The sequence below is a fragment of the Maylandia zebra genome, linkage group LG15 (genome assembly GCF_041146795.1).
Source record: "Maylandia zebra isolate NMK-2024a linkage group LG15, Mzebra_GT3a, whole genome shotgun sequence".
NCBI classification, from domain to species: domain Eukaryota; kingdom Metazoa; phylum Chordata; class Actinopteri; order Cichliformes; family Cichlidae; genus Maylandia; species Maylandia zebra.
Window position 1 is genome coordinate 7,554,090 of NC_135181.1, and position 22,235 is coordinate 7,576,324.

The window sequence follows — 22,235 nt, forward strand, 5'->3', positions numbered from 1 at the left end:
GGGTACATCAGACAGTTCAGGTTGAATAGTATGGAGACAAAGTTAAAGAGGCAAGAAGGTTTGGACATGTGCAGAGGAGGGCTGGTGGATATACTGTACAAAGGGTGTTAAATATTGAGCTTCCAGGCCTCGAGCAAAAGAGGAAGCCCACAGAGAAGATTCATGGATGTAACCAAGGAAGACATGTCGAGGGATGATTTGATAGAGGAGAAATAGGGTGAGATGAAGGCAGATCTGTGCTGTGGCAACCCTAAAGGGAGCAGTCAAAAGAACAAGTTTACACTGATCCACTTTGGAAGTTCATGTTTATTTGGGCCTGGTTACTAGTCTTCTGACTGAGTGATTCATTAATTCAATCACTTATGAAGATACCAGAAAATAAACCCTTGTTCAGCCGAAGTCAACTAATTTTCCTGTAAGGTTTAAATGAAAATAGTTGGCTTATGTTGTTATTCAAACTAATAAAGAGCGTATTAGTACAGTACAAATAACACATGGCGGTTGATTCACATTTTTTTTTGTCTCCCATAGTCTTAGCTTAAGTTAAATCTCATAGATGGACCTTAGTGGGAACACTTATGTTAATTTATTTTTATTCTTAACGCGATTACGTGTATAGTATTTTAGTGATGAAGTTAACTTTTATACCATTCTTTAGGCCTTGGATACGAAGATATCGAGGACACATTTTCATTTACTTATTTTGTCACTGTGTTAGCTAGTGATCAGTAGACTAGCTACACTAGATTTACTCATTACGCTAATTCAAAATTCCGGATATATTACACTTCAAGTCTCTGGAGCACTAAAATTAACTTTAATATGAAATGTTATTGTTTTTTGATCATTATTATGCTAACTAGGTTCTCATGCACCACCCATGGATTATAATTCTACCCGGAAGCCTGGTAGTGTAGGAATTTCCGGTTACGTCAGGGCGTCAGGACTCCATTAGAGCTGCAGCTGTTTTGAGAGAAACAACAACAAAACGGGCTAACTGATAGAGCTTCCACAGTGACAGTACGCTCTAAGCCTGACAACGAGGCCTCAGATCTGGAAGCTTAACCTTCATTTCCCACCCGGAGCTTCGCCGGCTTCTAACCACGGCCGCTCTCGGTGAGGAAACTCTGGCCTCCGCTTCCTCCTCCTCCGACTCGGACACCGGCGGAGCGTCGCCGCCCCCGCGGAAGAAGCACCGAGCCTCGGCGGTGGAGGGAGCAGGAGAGCCCGGGGCTTCAGCAGTTTTGACAGGCCTTTCCGGAGTTGTCCTAGGACGCGGTGCATACTCTCAAGCCACCTCTGCCATCCACTTTAACCGAAGTGTTGTCAACAACCTCAGCAGCAGTATGCAGGCAAACGGGGCTGGACAAGGACAAGAATCCTCGGAGCTCTCTTGCTTAAACAGCGCACAAAACGGGGAGTCCTCCTCGGTCGGAGGAACTCACTCAAATGGCCTTCTCTCCAGCACAGATAACGGTAATAACGTCGGTACCAGTAATGGATCTTCAGTAGGGCCTTGCACGGGGACTTCGGCTGCTTCTACGGCCTCGAGTTCGGAGGTCGGCTCGTTGAAAAAGAAGAAACGACTAACGCAGGCGGAGGAAGATGTCATACGATTAATAGGGCAACATCTCCACGGACTAGGACTGAAGTAAGTTTATTCAGTGTGTCAGTCGAGGAAAAACTCGCGAAGGCAGTTAACCTTAGCATCGAACATAAGAAGTGCAATCTGTATAACTTGGATTTTATGTGAAACTGCGAAATAGCAGCTGGTAAAGGCGATATTAGTGCGCTTGACAGACACAAACATGGGGGGATGGGGTTGGTAGTTAGCCTGTGAGCTCGGCAGTTGGTAGAAAGAAGGGGTCCATCTTGCACAATAACAGCTAGCATCGGTAGCCTGCGCTAAGGTGTTGTGTCTTGATATTAAACGTTCACGGAAAGATAAAACATAGTTCAACATAGAGCTGTTTCACGAGTTCACCATAACTCGTAGGAGCCTTTTAATGCCAGTTACGTCACGATCTATTAATAAATGTTATAGATTTCGCAGTGAATAAAAGGCATTACATCATCTAACATTAGTAACGTTTGTTCACACAAAACAAGGATCGCAGATTTGTTGTGGTTTTTCAGCTATATAAAATGGAGACGGTTCAGTTTTCCTAATTAGGTACTTAAGCAGAATGATCGAGTTCACGACGTGAGTTTTACGTTTGAGAGGTTATTGCGCAAAAAGCAATTGCGGAGAAAAATGTTAGGTTAGTGCACGGGGTTTTCAACGTCGGCTTTTTACTCTGGTGGCTTTCTTCTTTTTGTAGCTCGTCTGCAAATGCAGCACGTTTTTTTTTCATTTGGGGTTTCTTTTTAGAGAGGTACATGGAGAAGTCTTGTAATGCTGAAAGACACTGTAATAACGGGTATGGGTTATGAAATATGACCTGGTTATTTTAGTATTCCTAGTGCACTCTTTGCATTTCTTGATGGGTCCTTGGAACTATTTATTTCATCAAATCAGGCACCATTTTACACAGCTATCTCACGAATGTTAGAACTTCTCTCCTGCCTTCATTTTTTCCGTCTTTGTTGCTGTGTCCGAGCAATGTGTCATCAGCCAGTCACAAACAGTGACGTGCATGTATTGGAGCGTGTATTTATTTAAAGTCAGCAGTCAATACTGTGGGCGACATTTGTTCCCGAACTGAGCAGAATCGGATGGCTTCATGGCGGCTGAGGAATGCGCTTTGTGCCAGCTGTTTCACATGGAAACGTTGGTTTGAATCTAATTATAGAAATGAGGGTTTGTTGTTTTTTTTGTTTTGTTTTTTTCCCAAGAAACGTGTGTATGGTGATCTTCAAACTGCCAGTGGTTGGGTCGCTTGATTTCTAGTGTTCAGCTGAGAAAGTATAGCATTATAGGCATTATAAAAGACATTGCTGTGTTTACTATGAGGGTTTTTTTTCTTTTCTTTTTTTTTGGGGGGGGGGGGTGAAATTGCCTGGTATGAAACAGAGCCCCTACATTTCAGCCAGGGAAATACAATCGAAATCGGGCTCAACACAGAGCTGCTGCGCCACTCCATTGATACCTGAGAATGATGTCATCATGCTGAAGGTGTCAGCCACCCCCCCATACCCATTTCACTTGCATTATCTTGCACACACATCTCTGCAGGAGCTTTTATGGGAGTGGAGTGTGTTTAGCAGAGGGATGGTGTTTGCACAGATGGTTATGGTTCACTGTTGACAGAGCCGAAGGGGGTGATGTCAACCGCAGTGGAAGCTTGATTCATGTTGGTGTCCACAAATAATGCTGGGGTGACACAACTGCCCCACAACCGGCTTCTCCCAGTTATTGTTAGCCATTAAATTATATTCTCCCTACTGTCGGCCACAAACATTAATATCGTCTTGTCACCCAGTACACTATTTGCCATCACCATAAAGTATTGGCATAATGACATAAATGACTAGTGGGGAAAAAGGTCTATAACCTACCTAAAAAATGTCACTTAACATAATGATGGGCTAACTTGTCAGCTGACTGAGCTCACATTTTCAGGTATGACTGTTAATAGCTGGAAAACCACATTTGCCCTTGATTTTATTTTTTTCTCCTTTTCACATGTCTCATCATTATATATCTGGATAACTTCCTCTCCTCCACTCTCCTCCTGTGTCTCTGCAGTCAGACGGTGGACCTGCTGATGCAGGAATCAGGCTGCAGACTGGAACACTCCTCAGCTACCAAGTTCCGCAACCATGTCATGGAAGGAGAGTGGGACAAGGTTAGTATTTGTTTACAGTGACTACATAATAGGAAATATTCTGGGCAACATGGAATATGTGACAGTGAAATTTCACTTCAAAACGCAGAGCTAGAATACATACAGTATCTTTTCAGATCAGTCTCGTCTCATATTAATTATCAACCAAAGCTAAGTTTATGAAAGCAGCAGGTGGTAACATAGGTGAGTTCAAACAGCAGTCTGTACGGGGCACAGTTATGCAAACCCAGCAGCATGAACTTGTTTAATTTTTAATGTTGAAGCCCGCAGGACAACCCTCTGGGGCTGAGTAGAATGAACAGAAATTTAAAGGTGACGTAAAATGCTTATTAAGGCGTCTTTATGTAATTGGCTTTTAAATTGCCAGTTTATTTTATTAGCGCTTGATCCAGCACTTTACAGCAGACCCATAAAAGTGTTAATGCCGGTAGAAATGAATCTCCTGGTGTAACGACCCTACATTGGTTTAGAGCACCTGTGGTCAAAATTAGACTAATACACAAGCAATTTGTTTTGATTCCATAAAGTTATCTACAAAACGGTAAAAGTAGCTGGTAGTTTGAGATTTGACCTTTACATTTTGATCACTGCACAGTTGCATTGTCAAAGCCTTATAGATTAGGTGACCATAAAATCTGTATCACTGTTTATATAATTAGTTTTTGGGTTGTTTTTTTTTCTTGTGCATGCATGGAAAGTGCTGAGCTAACGATTTCTCCCTCTTTCTCTCCCCTCTGTCACCCTCCTTTTGTTTCGGTGCAGGCTGAGAATGATCTCAACGAACTGAGAGCATTGATGCATTCTCCCAATGCTATTGTGGTAAGCTCCCTTTGCCCAAACCTGAACTGGACTGAATGACAGTCAGTCAGTTAGCAGGCACAGCTGGACTTTCCAGAATGACACAGTTATAGAGCAGATTCCTTTTTTTTTTTTTTTTTTTTTTTTAGAGCAGATTCCTGTTGTGGACAGCGCCACAAGAAGGAGCGAATCCACATTTAGATTTAGAGTAGTGTACTGGATACTGTTTTTGAGCAGAGTGTGACTCCACATTGCAATGCTGTTGGGGTTTTTTTTTACATAGTGTCTTTACATTGATTATAACTAATAATCCACCAGTGTGTGAATGTGAGAGTGAATGAATAGTGGAATTGTACAGCGCTTTGAGGGCCCCGAAAAGCGCTATATAAATGCAATCCATTATTATTATTATTATTACTATTAATAGATTTAAAAGCTATGTTTTGGTTTGATTCTTGCTACTACAGCTTTGTTTTTGCCAGGTCAGTCAATACTGGGAGCAGATATGAGAGATCAAGAATTTCCATTACAGAACATGGTTTAAAAGAATTAAATATGTATACATTTAACAGCACATTGAGAACATATCCATGTCAGCTACAGTATTTAACAGAAAAGACTGCAGTTGTGTATTTCTGCAGTACACAGTACATCTATCAGGGCCTTTAATATTGAATACCACTGATCCACAAACATTTATTCCTGTGAAGATTAGTATGAGAGTAAATACTTTACAGTATCAGTTTGGTAATGAGGCTCAGCTCAGACTAATTATCCCTAGCTAGCATGCTAATTAGCAACAAGATGAGCTCCAAAAATACAAGTGCCTGCTGCTCTGTGTCATAAGGTTTCTAACAGCCATTCCCTGCTGAGTTATTGTGAAAATGGATGTAGCTTTTTAATGTTTTTTGTTTTGTTTTGTTTTAAATTCCCCTTCATAACGCCATTTTAGTTCTTGAGTTGAGATTAGCATTGTCATAGTCAACATGACATTCACAACAGTTCTGGAGCACAGTTTGCTCGTGTCACGGGCCTAAGGGGGAGAACTCTGAGATGTGTGTTTCTGCCCTCTTTATTTACAGAGTTATGTGGGTGGATTTTGTGTAGTCGATGTGAGTGTGCTTGCTGTACTTGCATACCTGAGATAGGATGGAGGCGCTTAACACTGCAAATGACATCGCTAAACTGCAGCAATGTGTAAACACTATAAAAGAAATGGTGATGTTAATATTACCATATGTGCTCTGCATATTTGTAAATATATTCTAATAATGACAAATTGATTTTTTTTAAATTATATTCTACCACTAATTTGAGTTTTATTGTATCAGTGTCATATATCCTAAATGGGAATGTTTAGTTTTTTTTGCTTCCTTAAAATGTGGTACTTTATCCTTTTTTATGATAAAGTTATGCAAACTAGCTGTCTTGATATATATGGTTAAAATCACTCCCTGTCAGTGTCAAAGCAGTAGTTTAAGCTTATTTGTCATTCTTTTATTTTCTCCTTACAAACAGAATGCCAGTACACTCTGATAAATGGTTTTCATTGTTGTGGTACAAAAAAGAAACATGTTTCAGCTTGAAGGCATTATCCACGTAATTCAAAACAACAATAAATGATAACCAGGTGAGCTTTAAACGTCACTCAGTAAAAAGAATGCATAATTGCTTGATAGGGTGAAGCACACAAAAGGCCTTTTTTATTCCTCAGCTAGAAATCCAGTATGATGTATGTTGCCAAGTATTTCAAGGTGTATGAGTATTGCTTCCTCTTTGAAGGTGTAGTCACGCAGATGCATTTCTGTTATGGAGGGAAGCATATAAGTGTTAAATGTTACAATCTGAGTCCAAAAGGTTTGAACAGAGATCTGTTGTTGAGCCGTTTCTTTTATTTTATTTATTAGTATTCCATATTTTCACTGTGCAGATGCATATATCGGTGCCACTTATTTTTGACTTTGATTGTAAAATGTTATAAAGAGCTAATAAGAATTTATGCCATTGTTGGACAAGGTCTGGAAACATCTTATTTTTGTTGGCGTATTTTTCTGATATTTTCAGTATATGTTAATATCTAAATGAGTTTGTTTTTTTTCATCTATATATTATGATAAGAATGTTACTATGGGATGGGGACATCTGCTCTTGGGTGATAATGTGGCTTTAGCTACATGAGATTCCTAAAAAGTACTTTGCAACACAGAACACATATTATTGTAGTTTGGAACACCTCTGTGCGAGTCTTTATTCATTTATTATTATAGATAGTTTCATATTTTTAATCTAACTTATTTTCAGTTATAAAAACTGGATGGGGTTTCTGGCTCTGGCAGTCATGTTTTCTTCCTGAGAAATCTTTGCTTGCTGGGTATTGCATTTATTGATGCATCCTATCATGCAATTATATATTCTCTTTAATGTTTGATGTTTGAACCTTTTCCCAAAATTAGAATGAAGGCTTTGTTAGCTGGCGCCAGCCTTATTTGTTTTGATATTTGCAGCTATGGGAGACTTGGTGCATTGAACGTTTGGAATTGAGTACTGTTGCTGCTGTTCTTTACTATTTCTTCCTCCTGTATGTTTTTGTGTTTATAGATTACCTTCTTTATACCTGTGCTTCTCTTCTTTCTACTCAGCGTATGAAGTTCCTGCTGCTGCAGCAGAAGTACCTTGAGTACCTGGAGGACGGAAAAGTCTTGGAGGCTTTGCAGGTCCTCCGGGGAGAGCTGACGCCGCTCAAGTACAACACAGATCGCATCCACGTACTCAGCGGGTACTGTTTAATGTTACCTCTGGCTTATAGCCATCATCAGGATGTTCACCCTGTCTGCACAAATACACACCTACTAACCACCCATATAGCTATTGGAGAGTCCTGTAGATGCTAATGGTACGCCTGTTTGGTGATTTACTTGTACCAAAATCTGCACCTGTATAAATATTGTTTGCTAATAATTAAGGGAATATTAAATTGTCTTACATTATGATAATTAATGAAGCTTAAGCTGTTGAATTCACTGTAAAACGTCTATATGGTAAATGATTTTAGTAGTAATTTTCACAGTGCAGTTCTTGTCACGCTTACTGTTTTATCTCCAGTAATAAAACAATCATGGATCTTTTTGCTTGATCTGCAAATGTTAGTCAGCTCTTTTAAAAAAAAAAAAAAAAAAATCAAATACCTGAATGTAACAAGTTCATCTTAGACCCTTCAGGATGCTTTATTTACCACATCAGAAAGTTTGCTAAATTTAGTCTAAGTTAAAATCTGTATTTAATTGTCAGTGGTTGTAGTTTACGGCCATTCTTATCACTATTTTAAGCTCCTGTTTACTTCCTGGTGATAAGATGTCTTTTTAAAGTGGTAATAATCCTTCATGGATGTTATGATGTCCTCTCAGTGTGTTTTTTGCTTAAACTGCGTTCTTGTATGTTGTTTCAGGTACCTAATGTGTAGCCATGCTGAGGATCTTAGGGCCAAGGCAGAGTGGGAGGGCAAGGGCACGGCTTCACGCTGCAGGCTGCTGGATAAACTACAAAGTGAGGAGGCATTTCCATAACTGACCCTGTACAGCTAACAGATGTTGTCTTATTTTTGTGTGTGTGTGTGTGTGGGCATATTCCATGTACAGCTGTGAATCTCTATGATCCGTTTTTTCCTCTCTATTTGTAGCATACCTGCCTCCTTCTGTGATGCTGCCCCCTCGTCGACTGCACACCCTGCTCCGGCAAGCAGTGGAGCTGCAGAGGGACCGCTGCCTTTATCATAACACCAAGCTGGACAATAACCTGGACTCGGTCTCTCTCCTCCTTGATCACGTCTGCAGCAGGTTGGTACTGCAAAGCTAGCATGTTGCACTGTCTCTGAGACGCCAGACTTTGCTAAATTATAAAACTGTAATATTTTACTCTTGTTGTTATAAAACCAAAATGTTGGAGCTCCTTGTGATTCTAAATGTTGTTTTTGGAGTGGAAGTCAGCTGATTTTTCTCTTTAATGACATACTCCACTACTATGTCTCCACTACTTTTCTTTTGTACCTTGATGCTTTGTATATTTTAACCTGTCGCATTTTCTTTCTCCTATTTATTTGCTGTGTATTGTAATGCCCCAAACACCTGTAGCTCATCAGGGAATGGACATGCAGCCTCTGGGGGTGTCCTCTGGTGTCTGGAACGTTGACACTGGCAAAGGATCCTTTAAGTCTTTTGTAGTGTGAGATAGGGTGAAGTTGATAGGTTGGGGGAGTGGGGTGTTTAGTGTGCACCAATGTTTAAGTAGATGGTACATGTCAAAGCAATATCCAGGATAAATCCAGGATTTTCCAGCAGATAATCACTGTTGTTCACAACCGGTCAGTGGTTTTACTGCTGTGGCTCATCTAAAATCGATTGCTTTAACTGACACAATGAAGGGAAGATGAAATTCAAGTTCTTTAAGGCTCTGGTTGCTCTGTCTTTGTTCACACACCCTTGGAACAATGCACAAAAGTCACCAATGGTGCCTTTGGATTGGCAGACTGAGGATTGACCTCTTTATAAAGGGCGAGCAGTGGGTGTGTTACATCTTCAGAGGATCACAGTTCAGTGCAGTGGTGCTGGCGAGGAGAGTCTAAGCATTAGTTCAAACTCCAGTTCGGAAAGAGGAATATGGAAACTGGGCCAACTGTCGATCTCAGGGAATAGTACAGGGTGTGTTGGAGTTTTCCCCATAAATCTACATGCATATTATGGACCTGGGAAAATGCATATGACCAAATCCTTTAGGGGACTCGCTCCATTTAGTAGAAGAGTTCAAGAACTTTGCAGGCTTCTTCATGAGTGGGGCAAGGGTGGAATGGATAGAAAGATCAATCAGAAACTGTAGTGATCTGGGCACTGTGACTGCTTTGTGTGGTGAAGAGAGGGCTTAGCCCAAAATTGATGACTTTCTGGTAGATCTTACCCTCACCAGTGGGCACCAGCTGTGGGTAGCAACTAAAGGATTAAGAATACAAGGAACAGAACCAAGATTCTTTCAAAAGGTGTCCTTACAAGTGTAAGGATTAGCGATACCAACTGTTAGCTACAAAGTGATGGGCAACATGCCAAGTGTTTTTCTTTTAGGTGGGCTGTAGAGCTGGTGGGAGCTCTGCTTTGCATGAGGGGCTCAAAGTAGAGCTGCTGCCTCTGTGCAGTGAAAGGAGACAACCGAGGTGATTAAGGCTTAGACGGCTGCCCCGGCCACCTGGACCTGGGTTAAATGGATGACTGAATTAAGATTTTAACTTTTTCATCTTGTGTGTGTGTGTGTTACAGGAAGCAGTTCCCATGTTACACTCAACAGATTCTGACTGAGCATTGTAATGAGGTGTGGTTCTGCAAATTCTCAAATGATGGCACCAAGCTAGCCACTGGCTCCAAAGACACTACTGTCATAATTTGGCAAGTGGACCCAGTAAGTTTTGGGGGGTTTTTTTATTAGTATTTTAATTTCAGACTTTAAAATCTCTTGACAATTTGTTTTTTTTCTTGTTGTTTTTTTTAATTTCCACAAATAAGGGCCCAGTCCATATTGTGTCTCAGGGTTTTTCTTTGTCCTCTTACTATCTGTGTAGGAGACCCACCAGCTGAAGCTGCTGCGAACCCTGGAGGGTCATGCATACGGCGTCTCCTACTTAGCCTGGAGTCCCGATGACACCTACCTGATCGCCTGCGGACCGGATGACTGCTCCGAGCTCTGGCTCTGGAATGTTCAGGTAAGGTTGATGCACGGTGGCTTCACTTGTTAACTTTAATGCTATATTACCTCTTCAAACAGCAGAGAACATAATAGTACAGTTGTGTAGAAAAGCATACATTGGTGAATCTCAAAATCTTTCTTTTTCAAAATGAGGAAACGTGTGCTGGATAACCTGCCTTAGATACTCTGTAGTGTGCTGTGTGTACTCAGTGACCTCTCCGCTTCACGGATCCCCTTCTGTTTCCTTTCCTGTTACTCAACCCTCCCCCACTCTTGCTTTATATTTCTTCTCGCTGTCTCCCTTCCCCCATTTTCTCTCCTCTTGATTTGCACTCGGTCTGTCAATCCCCCCTCTTCACCAGACGGGGGAGCTGCGGACCAAAATGTCCCAGTCCCATGAAGATAGTCTGACCAGCGTGGCCTGGAACCCTGATGGCAAGCGCTTTGTCACTGGAGGACAAAGGGGACAGTTTTATCAGTGTGTAAGTTAATTATTTTTTTATTCTCTCTCTATGTCTAATGCACAGTTGTTTTTAGTTTGTGTGCTTTCGTCAAATTTTTCACCTTTTTTTTTTTTTTCTTAAAAATAATTAATTAGTCATCTCAGCTATTTTGTTATATTTTTGTTGAATTTTTGTTGAATTTAACTTAAGTTTTAACTGCTGTAACAATTTTTCCACGTTTGGTGCTAAATAAAGCATATCTTATCTTGTTATCATTGCTTCTGTTAATCAGTGCTGAATTCCTGGCATGTTTTCATAATGGCGTGCTGGGGAAGAGAGAAAAGGAAAAGAGATTTGGTTGTGTTAGCAGCTGTTAAACGTCTATTGAAATGCTGGGATAACCTTAATCAGGTTTTCAAACAATCATAGGCTCTTTCAGTATTGTGATTTTCTATCCAACTTACTGAAAGAGCCCATAAAAATATGTTTTTCACAGTTGATCTACAGCTATCTGTGTGTGCTTTGTGACTAAGCAGGTCTTTCCCCTCCCAGGGTGGTTCCCTGTACCTTTTAATGAAGAGTTTTGACACCTTGATATATATGAATAAAGATGTGGTTTGACCATTGGAATAAGTTTGGGATTTTTCCCAAAGGTTTCCCCTCGTAAGCTGATCATCCCCACTAACTTCTGTTTCACAATCGGTCATTTTGTCCTGGAAGCAGGCCTGAAATATGACAGAAACCACTTAAACCACTTCACAACAGAGAAACAAGTGCTTCCCCTCGTAAGCGTCCAATGGGAGTAAGAGTTTAGTATGATTGCCATACTATGCTGTTTCAGTGTTTCTCTTCTCTGATGTGTGTATTTCAGGACCTGGATGGCAACTTGTTAGACTCCTGGGAGGGTGTGAGAGTGCAGTGCCTGTGGTGCCTGAACGATGGCAGGATAGTGCTGGCCTCAGACACCCACCAGCGTATCCGGGGATACAACTTTGAGGACCTTACGGACAGAAACATGTATGTGTCAGCGCTCCTCACCCCTGCACTGTTGTATACCTACATGAAATATTGTTGACATGTGCCATTTTTCTCAAGGGGCTAATCCAGGTGTAATGAATCGCTAATCATGGTAGTTGCTGGAGTTGATCTCTTCTGATGCCGAGCAGTGCTCCTTTTATAGCTATGGTTTCACTTTAAAACGGATGAATACCACAACAAACTCTTCCCGAATTTTAGGAACTCTACAGCTGTCTGTAGTATTTGCTCTAAAATATCACGTTATACTTATCAGTTACATCACACATCACAGTGCCTGACAGGCTGTCTTGTTCACATGTCCTTTACAGAGTTCAGGAGGACCACCCTATCATGTCTTTTACTGTTTCAAAGAACGGAAGATTAGCTTTGTTAAATGTAGCAACTCAGGTAAGCTACTGATCAATTCAGGCTCTTTACAGCATCAGTCCTGCTAAAATGCATGGTTTGTTTTGCTAAACTGTGTAAAGTATCCTTCAGTAGTTACAGTATGTTGGTCTACACCTTTTTGTAGGGAGTGCACCTGTGGGACCTTCAGGACCGGGTGCTGGTAAGGAAGTACCAAGGTGTTACCCAGGGCTTCTACACAATCCACTCCTGCTTTGGAGGACACAACGAAGACTTCATTGCCAGTGGCAGCGAAGGTACAGTCAGAGTGCTGTGGGAATAAATGGCCACGTTTTCACTATGTTTGTATGAGTCTTCTTTCAGTGTAATGTTTTCTGGTCCAGTGTCCTTTCTGCGTGTAGCTCTGCATGACTTCTGATCACCATTATAGTAGTGACTAATTTGTGAAAAGTAACTTAAATGCCTTAATTAGGATGGTTAAAGCCCTTAGCAGCCAATTCCCAGCCAGCCCAGATCCTTTGCTGTATTTCATTCCTCTGCACCCTTTCCCCATATTTCCTTGTGAAATATGGTGAAATGTTTCTTCCTTTCATTCAGTTTCTTTAAACTTTCTAAATTCCGATCGGTGTTGTCTTTTACATTAATTCCCCTACAATTCGAACCCTGTTTTCTTCCACCTGTTTTATTGCTTTCTATATCTGTTGCCACAGACCACAAAGTATACATCTGGCATCGGCGTGGTGAACTTCCTATCGCTGAGCTCACAGGCCACACGCGCACCGTTAACTGTGTGAGCTGGAACCCGGCCATCCCAAGCCTCATGGCTTCTGCCTCCGATGACGGCACAGTACGCATCTGGGGCCCTGCACCCTTCCTCGAATCACAAGAGGCAGATGGGCTCAACGGTAGTTATAACTGTTGGTTATAACATGATTTTATTTTATTTTTGTTTTTGTTCATGTTGATTTATGCTAAAATTCTCCTCAAATCACCATTTTGATCTACTAAATGTTTATTTCCTTCTCAGAAAACTGCAGTCACATGGACAGTTGATGGTCACTAATAGAGCAGAAACCGTGTCTCTAACAACAAACAACATCCCACAGTAAAACACAATATTCATGGGCGAAGAAAACCCAGCATCCACATATTGCAAGAGAAGAATAACCAACAAAAAAAGAGAAAACATACGGAAGAAAATTGTCTCCTCACTGGCCTAGAAAAAAATAGCGAGTGTGAAGACTGACCGAAAACTCGTCTTCATCCGAAATCCAATTCTGACCTAAAGGCCTGATAAATGAGTCGGCGCCCAGCGGGATACTCCCTGGAGAGCTGTAATGGCTGTTCTCCTCTTCCAAGCAAACCCTTCTTCCTCCATGTCCTTGCGTGGTCACCAGCCATGCCAGGTCCTCACAAGTTTCCCAGGAAACCCACCTCCACCTGGAGCTTGGAGCACATCAAGTCCCTGTGATGCCTCCAGACAGACACCGCAGATCAGCCGTCTGCTCACTGGACTACATCTGTGTGCCTGTCTGTCTCTCACGTTACCTGTATAATGTCTCCATGGACTTGGGGTGGGGTCTTGCTGGGGGAGGATGGTGCATAGAGGTGGGATATAGCAACTATTCTGTATGTATGTTTTCCTCTCCCCCTCTTTCTTGCTATATTAACATTCAATCTTTTGGACAAAGGCTGAAAGTCCACAGTGGAAACATTGACTGACCAGCTGAAACACAGACAAAAAAAAAGGCTATGCTAAATGTTGGATTTTTTTATGATAGTCATAGGGTTTATTCTCATTTAAGAGGTGAATCTTAGCAAGTAGTGCCCTTGGAAAGCTTTAGTGTGAAGATTCCACTTTTTGTTTCTCAACATTAGGAAAATAAAATCTTTTTATTCCTTAATTTAACTGCTAAAGGACAGTTGCTGTTCTGTTTCCAACTGACAGTACCCCCCCCCCCCCCCCCCCCCCCCCCACACACACACACACACACACACACACACAGTCTGTCGAGCTAGCTACCGCACAACTCCATTACATCTGCCTAAGAGGAGGACAGAGGAACTCACAGTTCACATATCATCTGGGAGAAGGGAGGGGTGGGTCTTTCGTTGTTGATAAGGTGGCGTTTCCACTATCAAGACATACACTTTGACCTTTCTCAAGAGACATGCTTTCAGATGTGAAAAGTGCAACTTTTAATGCACATCAGTGACTGCTGTTCCTCCTCTGTGAGTGTGAGTGTGAGAGTGAATGAGCGATTATGCATGCACACATTAGTATGAGAGCTGACGTTACTGAGTGCAGATTTAATTGGCGTGTGCTTTGTGTGTGTGTGTGTGTGTGCGTGTGTGTGTGTGTGTGTGTGTGCGCGCGCATGCATGCATGTGTGTTCAATTCGCACCAGCAGATAATCCCCCACCCCCACCCTCTCTCCAATTCTCCTAATCCCATGTTAAAATTGTAAAGAGGATTTTAAAACCAGTTCTGAGTTATCCAAAGCCCCATAGGGACCTCTATCTGTGGAACAAAGAATACTTGAGAGCCATTTTGTAAAAGAAAGTCATTTTGTTTGTTTTGTTTTTTTTAATCTGGGGCTTTAATTTTTACATTCAGATTTTTTTTCTCTTTTATTTTTCTCCCTACCACGTGGCATTTAAGCGACACTGAACCAGTGACATCTGCTTTTTGTGGGTTTGGGGAGGAAAAGGAAATTTCAAAAGAGCAATTCGAGCGAGACATGTTTCCAAAAAGCTGTAAAGTGTTGTTATTAGCAAAGAGTAATTTCTTATGAGAAGTTAATGATTGTAATTAATGGACGTGTAGTAGGACAGCCCCAGAGAGGAGAGGCACCAGTACCCAGATCCACGCTTCGAGCGCACAGTTAGGGAGTATTGTTGCAATCCTAGGAACGCACACAGACTGCCTTCCTGTTTATACAGTTGCACACAACCTTCACTATGTACGGCAGCACCCCCCCCTCCCCCAAACTGCACTTTGAGTAGTCTTTTCTGCTCTCTTGCACATACAGCAATGGCATAAATCCATGAAGTTCCCAGCCTAAAACGTAAAATGTTACATTGGTGAAGACGTAACCTACATAGGAGATTGCTTACAGGAAGCAAGCCCTTACTATGCCTCTATGCATCTAAAAAGCAGTGGCTTGTCTTTGACTTTTTGAAAGCTCACCCTCACTCTCAAAAGGCGTAGCAGCCTCTTCTCGAGGGTACCGCTGTCGAGCTTAGAGAGAATTCAGCATTAACCCCTGCACCCCACTTCACTCTCCAGCCAAGTTTTTCAGTGGTCAGTGCACCATTCAAAGCTTTCTTCCTCCCTTTTCGAGGGTATGTAATGACTATTTGCTGCAGACTGATATACAGTGAAATGTTTCAAAACAGTGCTTTTCTGTCTGTTTTTATTGGACTTTTTTGTTACTTTTTTTTTTTTTTTTCCTTTTTTTTTGTTGTTCATATATCATTTTTTGGTTGATCTCTTTTTCTGTATGATCATATTAAAGTATAACCAGACATTTGGAGTCCTTTTTGTTTTTGTTGTAATCTTTATAACCCTTTTTAACTCTTTTATGTTTTAAATATATTTTGTTCATCTGTATTCAGTTGCATATTTTCTACCACTATCACAAAAAATAAAATAATATGCACAGTAACACTCATGCACCTAGGAGTGAGAAGAGTCGTAGGAAGTGTGTTACCTACAATCAAATCAGGTTTGATCTATCCACCCCTCGCCTTTAAAGAGTTTCCTTCATGTGAAAATCTTGTTTTATCGCATGTCTGTGTACGCGACCGATCATCCCTCTCGGCGTGCCGTTGTAGATTGGCAGTGGCTACTTCTCTGACCCCACATCAAAGCCAAATTTACTTGAGGCACTTGTGTATGTGTTGATCTGATATTCACACATTGAAAACCTCTATCTTGACTCCTAGACCATAGAATGGACTCCTCTTCCACGCCCCGCATCATTTCAGAAGACTTGAGACAAATGGTACACACCAAGACCCCGAATAAGAGTTCCAGTAAAACCCATCGTTCACCTGCTGGTGGCAAATGCTATGTCTGTATGCAACCTGGTGTCTGCTCTGTTCTTTTGTCTTGGGTTTACCAAGGGACTTGTTTCTGATTTAACTGTCTTATTTCTCAGAGGTAGAGGTGGTGGGTGGGGGATACTAAGGGCTTACAGTAGCATCTCTAAGTTCCTTGGGTTTGGGCGGGAAGGGGAAATGTGTGGATTTACGTTCAATGTGTTATTTACAAAAGTGATTGTACTGTTTTGTATTGTTGTGTAGGGAAAGTGTTATGTATGCATATTTTCAATAAAGCATTCAGGGTTTTGAAAAAAAAAACAAAAACAATAAGAATGGTCCATCGCCGTTTGGTGGGGCAGGAAACTTAGGAACCTGTGAGATGCTTAGAAATCCACTCTGCTACTCTCCCATCCTTAAACAGCTCGGCACAACTCGACCCCGAAGTCACCAATGTGGCAAAGCATTCGTGAAGGTCTCTGTTTCCAAGAGAGTTGGCACACTGTAAATAAAATACTAGAATAAATGGAACACAAGGAATGAAAATAATTAAAATTTCAAAATAAATGAATAATAGAAATGTGACTTCGAAATTATACATGTACTCATTCTGAATTTGAATCATGCTGAGACGGGGACGCCTTCACTCTTAAAATTTGTTGTGTATAATGAAAAAAGAGCTTCTCCATACTTGCTTCATTTCAATTGCTAAATAGTTCTGTGTCAATGTGTGGTTTAACATAGTCCTGCTGAATTAATCAAGGTGCGCTGCTCCCATTACCTGTGCATATCATTAAGTATTTGTGGTGCCTTTGCCAAGGTCCCATCCTATGTGCATTGAAGCAGCCTCTCCTCTTTTTACACCCTCATACCGAGACTCCATGACATTACTGACCTCTAGTGTGACGAGTCATAAGCAGATTTATTTCACTGTTATCAAATTCAAAGTGAGCATGCATTAAAAAAGGCAATACTTGTGTTTCTTCATTTTCTTTGTACTATCAGATCAATAATTTCAATTCTGTACCAATCAATTCAACCATTACTTTTTCTATGGCTATAGTTTACAAAGCATTCCAACTTTTTGGAAACAGGATTGTATTTTATTTGTCTTCAGTGATTTCTGAAAGGTCATGAAAGAATGTTTGGAGTCAGACCTTCTGGGAGGAGGCTACCTTTGATATCAACATGAGGAGACAATAGAATAATTAGAATAATTTAAGTTAGGTGTTGTTGGCCATTTCAATACAAAGATGGCTATTTTGAGTAGTAATAAGTACACGTGGAGTGGGCTCAAACTACAATATTTTATGTGAGCCCACAGTGCTCAACATTTAAGTGCAAGTCCAAGTGAAATTATTATTTTAAACTAAAAGCAATATGAAAACTATTGGCATAGCTGCTGAAATTCAAAAAAGGGGGAAAAAAAGAAACAGGTCACAATGACTGACAATAAACACCGGTTATGAAAAGGGGAAGATCTCGTTAAATACATTTTCATTAAATAAATTGTGATCATTTTGTTAAATTGTACTTTGACTTTTTTGGCAATATTGTGTTAGAGACTTTCATGCTAATAAAGCACCTTTGAATTGGAATTTGAAATATCGGGTCTATATTGAGACATGCAATTCTTTCATGATTACGGAAGCTTGTTTTCACCTTAGCAAAAAGTAAAAAAAATAAAAATAGATACATAAATACAATTGCCATGCAGAGCTAAGTTGAAATGCCACATTATTGTCTCTCAATTTTGAGTTACCTATGTCAGAATGTCCAAATTTCGAGATACAAACGCAAACCCAAAATATTGACTTTCAAACTGCATTTGTTTTATTCTTTTCTTTTTTTCAGAGGCGGAAAAAGGCTTCCATATATAATACCTGAATATTTACAGTTAGGAGCTTAAAAAAACTGGATCCTTTGGCCCTTTTCGCCCCCTGCTGGTTAATTTCGAACTACAAATGGCATTTGTCCCACAATAACAGGCGAGAAAGTAGTCATTGACATGACATTTACTTGTTTACATGTCATTTACTCAGATTTTAAAAAATACATTGGGTTTTAACAAGATATATATATATATGATGACAGTGGCGTCGTTAGGCCTATTTTAGGGGTGCTGAAGCCTCCCTAAAATATTCTTAAGCCCCCCTAAATAATTTGGTGGGGGGTTTTTTTGGTTTTTTTTTTTTTTTTTTAACTTATTCGATTTTTTTTTTACAGAACTTGCAGACAAATTCAATATAAAGATGCAGGAATATGAGTTTAAAGAAATAATAATATAAACCTGTCTCTATTCACACAAATATGATCATAACTCGGTTGGTCCCTTTCGCTTTACATTGTTAAGGTAGCGTCAGTGCTTCGTTATCCAATCCCTTCCAGTTGTTCACAGGGGACATCCACATGACTGAAAATCCAGTCCTCGTTTTCACTGCTACTTTACACTCCGCTCGTATACACCTGCAGAAACACTAGCGTGCATGTGGCAAACGGCAAGAAATCATGGATATACGCAAGTTTTTCAAGAAAGTAAGTCTTCATCACTGGCTGGTAGTAACAATTAGTTAGCTCCAGCTAACAGCAGAGAGTCCCATGTAAATAATGAACCAGGTGCTCCCCATTTTGTAAATAAAAACCTGGCTAGCGCACTAAGTTAAATTGTTAGCATAATGTTCATTTCTGTCACTCGTTTTAGCTCTGAAAAATCCAGCTGAGCTCATTCAGGTATGGTTATCATCAGTGGAAATAATAATAATCACTCCATCCCCATTAACCTGTAGGAGTCAGGGCAGAGGAGCACAGAGAGGCAGAGGGGAGAGACGTCTGCTGGAGAGGTGAGTCAAAGGATGGAGTCATTTGTGATGCAGACAGTCTGATTAGAATTTTATGGGACTCAATATGGATATGAAATATGAAACATTTCAGTCACGGTACAACATATAAGACCTGTTTAACTTGAGCTTTTATTTAGGAGAGTCAAGGTTAGAAAGTGGAGAGAGCAAAGAGAGAGATATGTATATAAGTCAAATTAGCCTGACTCACATATTTTTGAGGGTTCTATTTTAATATTACTTCAATTCAAGTAATTTAGTAATATTTTTCAGGGCTTTAAATTGCAACCATTTTAGTCACATGCGTGCTCAAAATATAATGTTTGTAACTTCAAAATATTTGGGAGCAACAAATTACTGTGGAGCGGGAGCAGAAGTCATGATATTAGCAATTTACATTACAATTCAGTATGTTTTAATGTATCTTGAAGGGTGAGGCAGAAGGAGTGGCTGAGGGAGAAAAAGGTCAACAGGCAAGTTCAAGTCAGAGAGAGCAAGGAGAGACAGAGGAGCTGCAGCAAATAGATCGAGAGGCAGAGGAAGATCAAGTTATTACAGAGAGAGGAGAGCAAACAGGCCAAGAGAGGGAAAATGATGAAGCAGCTGCAGCAACTCATTCTACTACAGGGTTTGATTTAGGTGACAAAGACACAGGGCCCAGACAGGTGAAGCTGAAGAGCTATCCACATGATACTTTTGGTACACAGAAGCGAGCATTTAACCACAGCTGGTTTGAAAAGCACAACTGGTTAGAATATTCAGTCAACCAGAATGCAGCTTTCTGCTTCCCATGTAGAGTGTTTGGCAAAAACATCAAACATGATAGTTTGGTCAGTAACGGTTGCAAGAACTGGAAGAAAGCTTTAGTCATCTTTGGCAAGCATGAGATGGCACAAACACATAAGGACAGTGTTGTTACATGGAAAAGCTACCAGGGAACTAGCAAACAGGGAAACGTTGCACAGATGATAGCAACTGCAAATGTGAGTGAGATAGTCGAAAGAAGAGAGTATCTCAGACGAATTGTTGCAGTCACCTCTATGTTAGGGAGACAGGGACTCCCTTTTCGTGGCCATGATGAAGGTGAAGACAGCCCAAACAGAGGGAATTTTCTTGCGTGCATGGAGCTTTTGAAGGAGTTTGATCCTTTTCTTCAAAAACATAATCCCCCATCAAATGCACAGTATATCTCACCAACATCCCAGAATGACATGATTGACTGTTGTGCCCAGGAAGTTACTAGTGTCATTGTATCTGAAATGACAAAGTCTAAAGTCTATTCCATCATGGTGGATGAGGCAAGGGATAAAAAGGCAGAGCAGTTAGCTGTTTGTGTCAGGTACGTGTCAGAGGGGGCAGTGAAGGAGCGTTTCCTTGCACTTGCAGAGATAAAATCATTTGATGCCCAGTCCATTGCAAATGAGATTCAGCAGCAGATCCAAAACTATGGTCTTGCAGAGCTTAAGTGTGTAGCACAAACATATGATGGTGCAGCCGTTATGAGTGGCTCCACTGGAGGTGTACAAGCACATTTTAGAAGGCTCCATCCTGAGGCTATCTATGTGCATTGTTATGCTCATCAACTCAACCTGGTTTTGTGCAATACTTGCAAGGCTGTCCCAGAGGCTGTGGAGCTTTTCAGCTTGTTGGAGTGTGTGTATTCTTTCTTCAGCACCTCCCTAGTCAATCATCATAAGTTCATGGAGACTCAGGCAAAGCTTGGATTGACAAAAACTGAGCTTGTGCAACTTTCAAACACTCGCTGGGCATGTCAGTTGCGATCAATCAGTGCAGTTCTTGAGACATTGCCTGCCATTTTGGAGTGCCTATCTGCAATTGGATCCCCCATAGCTGTTGGTCTCAGAGCAAAGCTCTACAAGTTCTCAGCAGTCTATGCACTACTGATGTTTCAGTCGATTCTGTCTGTAACCGAAGGACTCCACAAATTCCTGCAGAAAGAGACTTTAGACCTGGCAGAAGCTTTTATCTGCAAACAAGCTGTGTGTGACACACTTAAGGGCAAACACTCAGATGCATTTGCTACAGAGCTGTATGAGAAAACCAAGGCCCTGTGTAACACCCACAGTATCCCTGAACCAGGTGCCAAGACAAGGCACAAACAGAGGAAAATGGAGGATTTTGTCCTGGAGGCAACTGTGGGTTCACGCACTGAATTGAACAACTCAGACACATTGAAAAGAGAGTTACTTTTCCCTTGTGTGGATCGGATGGTTGGCGAGCTTGATCAAAGATTTTGCAGTGTAGATGCAGGGCTGCTAAAAGGCGTCCAGGCATGCAGTCCTAAATCTGAGAACTTCTTGAGTGAACCACACTTGAATGAACTTGCAAAGCACTACAGACTTGACCTGAAAAAAGAGGAGGTTCTGGTGGCCAGAAACTTTCTTACCCGGAAAACAGAGGCTGGATGTCCACCCAAAAATATGTTGTCTGTGTACAACCTCCTTGATTCAGACATGTTTCCCTCTCTGAAGGCAACCATCCAAGTTGCCCTAACAGTGCCTGTCAGCAGCTGCTCGTGCGAACGGTCCTTTAGTGCACTGCGTCGGCTGCACTCCTGGCTGCGTCAAACAATGGGTCAGAAAAGACTTCACAGTCTTGCAGTCATGTCTATTGAAAAAGACACGCTTCAGCATCTGAGTCACAACAGAGTGATTGACCGATTTGCCACTCTTAAAAACAGACGTCATTCTTTGATGCTTCCACCCACCAAGTAACTGGTGATTGCAGCCAGAAAAATGTACTTTTTTATTTTCAGTTTTTTTCTTGTTATTGATGCAGCAAACACATTTCCTCTGTTTTTTTGTTGTACTGTATTATAAAGCAGACTGAAATAAAACAATAGATCTATTGGTGGCCTAGGATGTTTAATCTGTCCAAAAAAGTAGGAAAACAATTTCTCAGTCTTTGTTTTCTGTTTGTGAAATTTTGTGCTCATTCACTACGTTCGTTCATGTCGTGTGCATCTCTTGGGGGCTAAGCCCCCCCTGTCCTTAAAACCTAGTGACACCCCTGTATGATGATATATATGATATGTTTTGTGCAGATGGATGAAAGATTATCGGGGTTGCTAAAATGATTTGATGATTATGTCGTCGGAGTACTGGCCATAGTAAAGACTCCAATGATCACATGCCAAAAAGTGATCTGTTATAAATGACTTCTTGTCCAGTAATCTGTCAAACATATTCTCATGAGAT

General features: G+C 41.0%; 2 protein-coding genes across 2 annotated transcripts; both read left to right on the top strand.

Moving 5' to 3' along the window:
• The first annotated feature begins 1,201 nt into the window (after nucleotides 1-1,201).
• Nucleotides 1,202-17,778, top strand: wdr26b (WD repeat domain 26b). The gene is made up of 14 exons (XM_004541976.4): nucleotides 1,202-1,651; nucleotides 3,689-3,788; nucleotides 4,551-4,607; nucleotides 7,226-7,362; nucleotides 8,032-8,129; nucleotides 8,263-8,419; nucleotides 9,887-10,025; nucleotides 10,186-10,326; nucleotides 10,673-10,792; nucleotides 11,625-11,770; nucleotides 12,100-12,178; nucleotides 12,303-12,432; nucleotides 12,847-13,041; nucleotides 13,164-17,778. The coding sequence occupies exons 1-14, from the start codon at nucleotides 1,347-1,349 to the stop codon at nucleotides 13,187-13,189; spliced, it is 1,830 nt and encodes a 609-aa protein (XP_004542033.1). The 5' UTR covers nucleotides 1,202-1,346; the 3' UTR covers nucleotides 13,190-17,778.
• Nucleotides 17,779-18,519: 741 nt separating this feature from the next.
• LOC143412587 (zinc finger MYM-type protein 1-like) lies at nucleotides 18,520-22,033 on the top strand. Its single transcript, XM_076873789.1, has 3 exons — nucleotides 18,520-18,715; nucleotides 18,967-19,020; nucleotides 19,449-22,033. Exons 1-3 carry the CDS (start codon nucleotides 18,689-18,691, stop codon nucleotides 21,750-21,752), a joined length of 2,385 nt encoding a protein of 794 aa, XP_076729904.1. The 5' UTR covers nucleotides 18,520-18,688; the 3' UTR covers nucleotides 21,753-22,033.
• Nucleotides 22,034-22,235: the final 202 nt, after the last annotated feature.